At 35.1% G+C, this 11,475-nt stretch overlaps 1 protein-coding gene and 1 non-coding gene across 3 annotated transcripts; both read right to left on the reverse strand.

Annotated features, from left to right (window-relative positions):
• Positions 1-5,755: 5,755 nt before the first annotated feature.
• Positions 5,756-5,837, reverse strand: TRNAS-AGA (transfer RNA serine (anticodon AGA)). The gene has a single exon. It is a non-coding gene; the product is annotated as a tRNA-Ser (tRNA).
• A 3,345-nt stretch (positions 5,838-9,182) lies between these two features.
• Positions 9,183-11,070, reverse strand: LOC137717060 (dimethylnonatriene synthase-like). 2 transcript variants are annotated; one of them, XM_068456381.1, is made up of 3 exons: positions 10,741-11,070; positions 10,151-10,386; positions 9,183-10,014 (listed from the first exon to the last, which is right to left on the reverse strand). In XM_068456381.1, the coding sequence occupies exons 1-3, from the start codon at positions 11,054-11,056 to the stop codon at positions 9,391-9,393; spliced, it is 1,176 nt and encodes a 391-aa protein (XP_068312482.1). In that variant the 5' UTR covers positions 11,057-11,070; the 3' UTR covers positions 9,183-9,390. The 2 variants fall into 2 exon arrangements, with proteins under 2 accessions (XP_068312482.1, XP_068312478.1); XM_068456377.1 differs by having other exon boundaries at positions 10,151-11,070.
• Between the last annotated feature and the right edge of the window lie 405 nt (positions 11,071-11,475).

Raw genomic sequence — 11,475 nt, forward strand, 5'->3', positions numbered from 1 at the left:
TCCTGGGAATCTATGAATCGTGTTCGTTTATCGTACATTGTGCGGTCAGTTTTTGTCGAGTATTGTTTATGTTTATTTTTAAATAAAAATATTTAAAATAATTTCTGACTGCACGATATACGATGAATGGATACAATTCACAGATCTCCGAATCCTCATAAAAGGATCCGGACTCATTTGCTTGCATCATGTATGCAACACCAAACCCCCGTGTACAATTATATAAATAATAAAATAAAAGATGATGATTATATAGGTGGTTGGGACTGGAATTTTATTTGGTCAAAATATAGAAATCAAATGGGCAGGCGTGCCCTCATTCACAACCACCGGCCTGCCCTCAGCTAGACTAATTATAGTGTATGCCAAGCTAAACTCAATCTCCATTATTCGTAACCGGGTTGAATAACCGTCTGTGGAATGACGCCGAGAAGTTCCCTTCTTCCACCAGTTTTCGCCAATCTCCGGCAATGGCAAGGATGGCTTCAACTCGGATTCTCCTTTGATAAAATATAGATTCAATGCTAATTGATAAAAGAATTTGCTATTAATACACATCTTTTTACTTTCCACACATTTTTCTTAATTTTTAGCTATTACATCAAATAAATTGAAGAAGATCAAATGACATAAATGAAGGGAGAATTTGTGAAAGATAAAAAGAGGTGTATAAATAGCAACTCCTGTGATCAAATGGTTATCAACCACGATCTTTCTCCAAAGTGAATGGTTGTGAAAAATTATACCTATATATTAACTCTAAAATTGTCATGTCTTTTAATGTCAGTTAATTAATTAAGAAACAAGACATGTCTTGAATCTTGATGCATGCTTGAGTTGTAAAATAAATCCCAATCACGGTTAAATTCCCAATCTTGATGCATGCTTAGGATTTTACCGTAATTAGGAAAATAAATTACGATTATACTGTTAATGGTTTATATCTCTCCAACATAACCCAAATAATTAGGTGTTATCACAAATGGTCTATGAAATTAAAAATTGATTTATGTAGTCTCTGAAAATAAATGTCGCAAATTAATGCAGGGGTGTTGAAAAAACCGAAAATCAAAAAAAATCGAACCGAAAACCGAACTGCAATTGAAAAAACCGAACCGAAAGTACAAAACCGAACCGAACAGAAATGGTTTGGTTCGGTTTCGATTTTTGGGGTTCAAAAACCAAACCGAACAGTACCAAGTTAAATAAATATATATTACTTTTATATAAAAATTTAATTATTATATATAATGGGTATTTATTTTCATACTAATTCCAAGCCCAAACTTCAAACCCTTCAAGCCCAAATAGAATATTAGGCTTCCTATTAGAAAGTTAGAAACCCTAGCATACTAATTATTCCTTCTTTTCTTCTCCTCATCCGTGTTCCTTCTCTCCATTTTTTTTTTTTTTTTTTCCTCTCATGCCGCCACCTTCCTCTCTCCCATTTCTCTCTTGCTTTTTTCTTCTTTTGTTCTCTCATCTCCCTCTCACCATTTCTTTCCCTTTCTTATTTTATCCCTTGCTGCATCTCTCTTTATCCCACTATCCAACTCATACCTCCGCCGAAGTCAGCCATGGCTTCCGCCATCGTCGACAACAAGGTGGTTCTCGCTCGCCATTGTTGACATGCAGCAGATCTAGCTACCTTGTTCTACTCGGTCACTGAGTTTTGATCTGGAAGATTTGACTAAGTGTGGTGTAAATTGTATATAATTCTTGTCAATTTTATTATTTGATATGGCTTAATTTTGATAGATATGAGTGACTTGGGTCTGCAATTTTATTGATCTGGAATTTGGTCTTTTTGATTTTAAAAATTTTGTTAGATTTGAATGGATTTGAAGTGTTTTATTTTCGCTAAAGATTTGTTTTTCTTCCAGTTTCTTTAACTTTCATTGTATTTGGCATTATTTTTATTATTTAAAACTAAAAAAAACCGAACCAAACCGAACAAAAACAAAACTGAAAAAAACCGACAAAAAACTGAACCGAACTGAACTAAATAGTAACTTCGGTTTGGTTTTCAGTCTCGGCCAAAAACCGAATCGAATGGAACTGAACCCAGCCTTAAATCAATGTGGTCCTTCCGACACAATTGTGTCAAAAATTTTGTTATGTGCTGATGTGGCACATAAATGGATCCCACAAGTCTAATTAAATTAAAAATAAATAAGAAATAGGTTTAATAATTTAATAATTAATTAAAAAAGTTGTCAATCCAAAAAATCAGTCCCCGCAATCACCTCAGATCCCAATCCACACTCGTCTGCCTCCATCTATGGTAGCTTTTGCTGTCTCTTCTCTAAAAGAAAAAATCTCAAAACACCCATCTTTACACCCTTCAACACCTTTCACTGAATTGGATTAGGAGCGAGACCATCTTTGGTGACGGCTTGGATTGGCGACGACTTCTGTGACATCACCGTTAATATTTGGATGATCGACATCCTCACAACCTTAATCTTGGAAAGATTGTTGAGCGCTCCCCCGATGATCTTGGTGACACAGTGAGCTCTGCCTTGAGATAATCTCATTGTGTAGAAGGTATTTTGACAACTTTCTTAATTAATTGTTAAATTATTAAACCCATATAAGCACATAACAATTTTTTTTTTTTTTTGCAGAATTGTGATGGACGTACTATATTGATTACCAACACTTATTTTCAAGGCCTACATTGATCGATTTTCAATTTCAGGTGTCATCTTGATGATGTAGGTCAATTTTAAGGACTATTTGTGATAAAAACTCGTAAATGTTGTGGGATCCATTTCTGCGCCACATTAGCATGTAGCCTAATTTTTCATAGAATTGTGAAGGAATGAGCACATTGATTTGTGACACTTATTTTCAAAGAGTATATTGATCGATTTTCAATTTCAGAGACCATCTTAATGGTTCGGATCAATTTTAGGAACCATTTGTGAAAAAAACCCGAAATAAATAAATAAAAGTAGGAACTTGCACCGACCTTTTGTTGTTGTGTTAAAACCCCAAATAAATAAAAGGAAACTAATGTAAAGGGCTTGAAAACTTAGAGTTTTAATGATAAGGACAAAATAAAGGGTAAAGTGAATAGTACCAGGATTGACTTTTTAGTGTAAAAATGTGGTTTTTCATTAAAGTAAATAGTACTGCGGACTTTTCGTTAAAACTCCCATAAATAAATTAAAGTATGAAATCGCACTGTCCTGTTATCGTTGTTGTTCTTTGATCTTGCAGTTAACTACCACCAAGTCCATGACTCATTTTCAAAATTGATTATATATTATTCCTGTACCAAATGATCGACACGGATGACACTAATTAATAAGAAATTAAGCAATATGATAGATTCTCTTTTAAATAGGCCTGAACGGAAAAAGAAGACTGGAATGCCAACACGTGTTTAACGTTCTTTCCCATAACAGGTCTACTAATTGTTAGTTAATGTATATGAATATTGTTTTATTTGTGTGTTTAACAAACAAAGCACAATGGCAAACACAAATACGTGGTTATGTGAAAGAAAACAACAATTAGGTTTAAATAATATGAGTCACCAAATAACAGCTCTGCAACTTCCTCGCCAACCCAACATATTCGAATCTTCATGATTTACTTCATGAATGTAGACAAAGGCGAAGCCTTTTGCTGGAAATTTAATATATCATGATGTAAAAAGCAGGGAATCTGGAATGTCAACTTTGAGTCCCTTGTTGTTGGAACCTGCAGACATTCAGGTGGGAGCAGAACCCATCATCTAATCTAAATGCATCATAAAATTGTAGTTGTTAATGTACAAAATTGGATTGATTTTGGAACAATGTAAAGTATCAAGTTGTGACCTTTGCCAAGTTGCTTCAGCCACCAAGGGAAGATAATATATAAAAAGTTAAAAGATAGGGAAACAAACACAAGGTATACGTGATTCACTCTAAGTTGGGCTACATCTACGAAAATAGAGGAGTTCTCATTAATAATGTAGAGTTTACATGATACAAAGATTTAACCATAATCATTATTAGTGAGTTCTAATAATGGACTAGTGAATCCTAGATTTGAAGAAGTTTATTTGTGGGAGAATGATCTCCCTTTATAGTTGAAGAGTCTCATATTTTTGTTTGTGGTCCATGTGGACTCTAGGAGCTTTGTTCTATGTTAGACATTGTGTTTGGTATTCTAGCTGGAAAGAAACTCATGTTCTTCAGTAGAAGTGCCTCAACATGAATGTTTCAGTAGGTTCCTAAAGGTATAAAGTTGACCACTATTTGATAGTTTCAGGGTTAATGAAGTATGGTACAAACAGTAGCCAATGAATTTGTTATAAAAGGATAAGATAATGGTTTTCAAATAGATGCAGAACTAGGTGATGAAATTTAAACCTAGTCATCGATGCCTAGCTAACACCTGTTTACCAGAAACTTTGTAATTTGTAAAAGCTGCCTAAACCCTAGCTTGCTAGTAATTTCTTCTGAACCTAGTTCGTTATTCATGTTTTTCTTCTGAACCCTAGCTTGCAAGTCTTGTTTCTTCCACACTTCTCCCCCAATATTTGTAGGGAGCTCTTAGTCTTTGACGAGCAGTGTTTGTTTCGCTTGTTCAGTGAATAGTCACTGTCAAGTCTCCGTGCCTCCGGCGATATGTGTGGCTTTAATCATGAACGATCCAAAAATGTGCATGTATAGTTGACATCATGGCCTAATTTGCAACATGAAACACAATTTTACCAGAGAAATAATTGAAGGGGGCAAACCTAACTCATATGAAATAACCTGCATGATTTACACAACTTGAATAATTATGTTAAATTAAGTGGACAAAAAACATTGCATTGGCCATCATTTAGATTATAAGGAAAATAATGTCGTACGACCTAACAATGACAAATGTCATACATGTCGACATTGCTATCTATGTTTTTAGTCAGAAAGATAATTAACCCCATGAAAACTACAACATTGAGCCAAAAAGCAATGGGCAAGCAACACAAAATTAAGTATTTATGATTCATGCATGTCGACAATTCTCTCAATTTAATCACCCAAATTTTCAAACTAGTTGTGATCCTTACAAAATTATGCATTTAATGATTCATACATGTCAACAATTGATTAATGCATAAAGAAAAGCTTAAACTATTCATAATCTAATCTTCTTCTCCAAACGTTGGAATGAAATTAGACGAGATATTATATGTGAATAAGTAAAATAAAAAAAAACGTGGTCATTGAGCCAAAAAGCAATGGGCAAGCAACACAAAATTAAGTATTTATGATTCATGCATGTCGACAATTCTCTCAATTTAATCACCCAAATTTTCAAACTAGTTATGATCCGTACAAAATTATGCATTTAATGCTTCATACATGTCAACAATTGATTAATGCATAAAGAAAAGCTTAAACTATTCATAATCTAATCTTTTTCTCCAAACGTTGTAGTCATACATGTCGACATTGCTATCTATGTTTTTAGTCAGAAAGGTAATTAACCCCATGAAAACTACAACATTGAGCCAAAAAGCAATGGGTAAGCAACACAAAATTAAGTATTTATGATTCATGCATGTCGATAATTCTCTCAATTTAATCACCCAAATTTTCAAACTAGTTGTGATCTTTACAAAATTATGCATTTAATGATTCATACATGTCAACAATTGATTAATGCATAAAGAAAAGCTTAAACTATTCATAATCTAATCTTCTTCTCCAAACGTTGAAATGAAATTAGACGAGACATTATATGTAAATAAGTAAAATAAAAAAAACGTGGTCGGCAGGATTCGAACCTGCGCGGGCAGAGCCCACATGATTTCTAGTCATGCCCGATAACCACTCCGGCACGACCACTTGTTGATACGACATGAGACAATAGTAATTCTAACAACGTTTTAATTTCAGTACAACATTCTAACAAACCTTTTCTAGTTCAGGGAAAAGGGGAAGAAATTGAATTGCAGCCGCAGCAGAAACGAAGAGAACTGGCAGCGACTGTGAGTCTGACTGCGATCCCAGAGTCAAAAAGGGCTATTTTTGGTTAGTGGCAAACATGAAATGAGAGAAACTAATCGGGGAATGAACTGGAACTACAGTGTTTTGATGAACAGTAAATTAGTGTATTTTGAGTTTTTGAATAGGGAATTGTTATTAGCATTTCAAAAATCTCATTTTATACTTCAAACGTTTTATATTAGGAAAGAAAAATACACTTATAAGGAATGTAGAATGAGATTTTTGAAGTACCAATAATACTTTCTTTTGAATATATTAAATTTTAATGTCAAAATAAGTATTTTGGATTTTATTTTTTTGCTATAAAAATATTAACATGAATGAGGTATCGTAATTCTAATAAAATAAAATAAATTAGAGAATGTGTTGCAGTTCTATTATATTAGGAATATGATTGTATAAATTCTAGTAAATCTAAAAATATCTTTTATATTCCTATTAAGAGTTGATTACTTATTAAAAATTGTAATTTTAAAAAGTAAGGATTTTATCATTAGTCTGCCTAAGCTTCCACCTACCCATCCAGATGATAGGCCTCCGCTGTCCGATAGCGTTAGCACTTTTTCCTTGCATGCACATAGAATATTTTGTTTTTTGGAATGACGACAAACTCTGCCATTTCATTTATTTTGGCCATCAACATGAATTATGAATCATGGACCCATAAGGTTTTATCGGCTGTTTTTCAGTTTTGCCTGCTCGTGCCTATAGTTTTGGATTTCATGGCTTCGATGGTGGGTCAGATAGTTCGGGACTCATATTTGACTCATCATTTTGAAGTATCATTAAGAGTAACTAAACACGTTTATTAAAATTTTACGTGTGAAAATTTTAATAGTAACATCAAGAAAAATCTCTTTTTTGGATTCATCCAACAACCTCAACCTAAAGGGTGAATAATGCAAATCGAGTCCAAATAAGGCTCTCAATTTCCTTGAACTTCAGTTCATAAGTCGAATGGTTAAAGAAATTAAACTATTTTGGCTTGATATCTTCAAGTTTCTCGGAAAAAAAAAAAATATTTTGGCGAACCATGCACCGTACTATCAAATTGGCATCCCATTTGACGAGGTCACATCACATCACATCACATCACATCAATATTTTGCTTTTTTGGAATGAAGACAAACTCCACCACTTCATCTATTATGGCGATTTAACATGAATCATGAATTATGCACCCATAAAGGCCTCGTGAAAATTAGACCAATCATACACCCAGACCTAGAAAATTAAGCCGTGAAGGCCTTTATCTTAAACTGGGTGGCCAATCTCTATTGCCTTGCATTTGTCTTCTTTTTCTTTTTTCTTTAGAGGTTTTTTAACCAAAATGATCCATGAGATTTGCATAACATATTATTTTGACTCTTGAGACTGAAAATCAATATAAATGGTCCATGAGATTATCCATCATTCATTATTTTGGTCATTCCGTTAAAAACTTCGTTAAGTGTCTCGAAGCTCTTAAACGTTCATAACTTCTTCAAGCCATTTTCCGGCAAACCACGGCGAGTTAGCCATCGATAAAGGTAAGATTCTATTCGTCTCGTTGAGAAATATGATTTTTGTTTTTGAATCACTCGATTTCATTGAGTATTGAAGAAGTTATGAACGTTTAAAGTTTACCCAGTTTCCTGTGAGTTTTCCAGTTTTCCTGCGGACTAGTCACCTTTGAACCTATTTTCCGGCTATCTAGCAACCATTGGGCTTCCAAATAACGAAAGGTTATTAATTTTTTTATTTAAAATCAAGAAGTTTTATCAGAAGTAATGATTATTTTTTTTTTTTAACCAAGTTTGGTTAATAAGTCGAATGGTTAAGGAAATTAAACCATTTTGGCTTGATATCTTCAAGTTTCTCGATTGAAGTGTGAAGGGCCGAAAAACCGGGACTAGGATTCTCTCCCCTTCCATTCTCTTCTCTCACATTCTATATTTTGTCTTTCTCTTTTCATAAAAAAAATTAATATAAGATGTTATCATAATTTAACCGTAACCATTCAAATAGAAAAAGAAAAAAAAAGAAGGTTAAAAAAATAAAAAGAAGGGGTGGGGGGCGAGAATCCTACAAAACTGATATTGCCGAACCGTGCATCGTACTACTAAATTCGCACCTCATTTGACGAAGTTACATCACGTCACATGCACGTAGATTATTTTGCTTTTTGGAATAAAGACAAACTCCCCTACTTAATTGATTATGGCGGTGCAATATGAATCAGGAGTCATGGACCATGAAGGCCACGTGAAAATTAAGCCAATCTCACACATATAAATATTCTATAGTCTGACATTAGAATTATTGAAAGATCGACTACTTGAGGTAGTGGAGATGTACATGTTTGCCCTCAATATTAAAAGGGGTATGATATTTACACATCTTATTTTACTTTTCATGCACTTTTTTAGTTTTCAGTCGTCGGATCGAATGAATTGAAAAAGATTAACGGATATAAATTATCAAAAGGTATGTAAAAGTAAAATAAAATGTGTAGATAACACACATGTCAATTGAAAAATGATGCTCTTCATAGATTGCCAGAATATTTGCAGAGATCTCGTTTCCTATTATTTTATTCACACACTTATCTTGTTCTAAATGGAAGACATGGGGTCGGTGAAAATAAAAAATAATATAGAATATTTTAATGTCGAAAAATTGTTTTGCGTTTTATTTTTGCACTAAAAATATTTAACAGGAATGATGCACCATAATTCTGATAAAGGAAAGCAAATGGAGAATGCTAAGTGAGTAATGCTATTCTTTTTTTTTTTTTTTTTTTTAATAGATCGATATTTTCATTTTAAGGAAAAAATGAGTTCGGTTAAGCCATACAATGAGGAACCTAATTTAGCATTGAATTCGCCATTCACGAGATTCGAACCTAAGACCTCTTACTTTCAAGTGAAGAGAAATATCACCCAACCGTAGTGACAGTTGAAGTGTGCAACTTATGTATAATTTCTGTTTATTTTAGTAATTGTTCCCTTCTTAAGTTGCAATTGTTTTGATCCTTCCATTCCAAACCTTTACCCTCCATCCCTCCCACTGAAGCTCCAAGCCAGAAGTCCATGAAAATTAAAAATAGGTGTCATCATATCCTTAATGCTGCCAGTTTGGGAAGAACTAAGGTGAAAGATAATTATTGATTCTTTTATCCATCTTCTTTTGGACAGTCCCCAATCGCGAAGACAATCATTTTCTTATTTAATTTTTTTATGCTGGTGAAATAAAAAATGATACAAAGGTTTCCTTGAGGTGTAAACTAAGTGAAATTTCAAACTTGAATCTGGTTACAAAATAGAAAAATCATGATAGGTCCCCGAGGCGGTGGTGGAGCACCATCAGTCGCTTAAGAGCAGTGATAAGGTCAGTCGCGAGTAGCCGTTAACTAATAAAGATAGAGTGGGAGCCGAGGTTCCAGAACTGCAACAAGCGGGAACTTCCGAGGCGTTGCCAATCCGAAAACTTCCTCCATGCTCAAATCTTCTGTTGTCGCATTGTCAGGTAACTTCCAGTTGAATCCATGCAACAAGTTAGCCAAGCTAGACCTAATCATTTTAAGTCCAAGGCTATATCCAGGGCACATCCTCCTTCCTGACCCAAAAGGCAGCAGCTCAAAATTCTGTCCCTTCACATCAATTGCCTTCCCTAGGAACCTATCTGGGTTAAACTCTTCTGGTGCATTCCACTGTGAAGGGTCTCTCCCCATACTCCATGTGTTTATGAAAACCCTAGTTCCCTTGCAAATATCATAACCTGCCACATTGCAATCTTCAAGGGCTAAATGTGGTGCTAGCATGACTGCCACTGGGTGCATCCTCATTGTCTCTTTCATGATTGCATCTATATAATGAAGCTGTGCAATGTCTTTCTCTTCTACCCATCTCTCTCTCCCAATCACTATGTCAAGCTCTTCGGTTGCCTTTTCGATGAGGTGTGGTTGTTTCATGAGTTCAGACATTGCCCACTCCACGGTGGTTGCTGAGGTATCTGTGCCTCCTGCTATTAAATCCTGATTTATAAGAAGACAAACTTTAGACAAGTTTATGCAGTAATATATGTCCATCAGTATCTTACTTGTTAGGTTAAATAACAGAGGTTCAAAGTACATGCGGATTTATTGTCCCATCATTCAAACGCATCCGTACCTGGGTGAATCCCTTGACACTGTCATAGTTGAGCTTAACTTCAATATCAGGATCTTCAGCCAGCTGCATCAGTAAGTCCACCATATCCTTCGACACAAAATCCTTCACTTCTTTCATATTTTCCTTGTGCTCATCCAACACATGATCATGGAACCGGTCGAATTTTTTCTTCAACGCTTTCATTCGCTTTACGTACCCTTGCAAGTCCAAACACTGAGCCCATGGTATCCAATCCCCTATATTAAGTACCCCATTAAGTAAGAACAACTCATTTAACATCTCTTGAAACTCTTTTAGGGACACTATCGAAGTCTCAGATTCGGACACACTAAAATACTTCTTACCCAACACAATTCTACTTATAATGCTAAGGGTTAGGCGTGACAGATGCTCTTTGAGCATAGTTGGCTTGCCTGACACTGCACATAATCGTGATAGAAAAGCGCGGTTTTCCTCAACGCGGATGTACTCAACAGAGTCTAGTACTTTCGAGCTAAACAAATGAGAAAGGTAAATTTTCCGGCCTTGGCGCCAATATGGACCGTGAGGTGCCCAGGTGAGATTTTTGTAGTTGTAAGTTGTGTACTTACCAGCTGCCGTTTCGGGTCTAGAGGCAAAGATGTGATCATGCGTCTTTAAGAATTGTCTTGCCATTTCTGCAGATGAGGCAATTACAACAGGGTAAGAACCAAACATAAGCTTCATTATAGGTCCATATTTTTGGGACAATTTGTGAAGGGATTGATGAGGCAGAGGGCCAATGAGGCTGAGGTTGCCAATTATAGGCCATGGTTTGGGACCTGGTGGAAGTTTTAGCTTTTGGGGTTGGGGAAAGAATCCTTTCGAGAGAAGGGATAGAGCAGCTACCAATGCTAGGGTTAAAATAGCACAGGAAAGAGCTTCCATTGTGGGGAATTTGGGAAATTAAATTGGTGAGAGTTTTTCCTTTTGGAGGTACTTATATAGTTGAAGAGTTCTTAAAACATGAAGGCACTATGATATTTCTTAACCAATTTTTAATCTTAATATTCTAATTTTGGTTAGTGTGTCCAGGACTTGCATTAGAATATAATGAATATGAGATTGCAATTAGATTGCAATCGGACAAGAAGTCTTAATCTTTCGGATCTCAACAAATCGCTGCACAGATTGCATGTGCCTGAGTACTTCACCGTCCACTTTGATTTTTTATTCAAATATGTGGAATAAATTCTTTGTTAAATAAAAGTGAATCTTGAAAAAGCATTTGAAGTGTACTTCTTGCAGGAAGCGATTCAAGTGCTTTTGGAGCTTGAGAATATTTTTTCTAAATGCGCTTTCAGTCA

Source organism: Pyrus communis, chromosome 1, assembly GCF_963583255.1.
Source record: "Pyrus communis chromosome 1, drPyrComm1.1, whole genome shotgun sequence".
NCBI lineage: Eukaryota > Viridiplantae > Streptophyta > Magnoliopsida > Rosales > Rosaceae > Pyrus > Pyrus communis.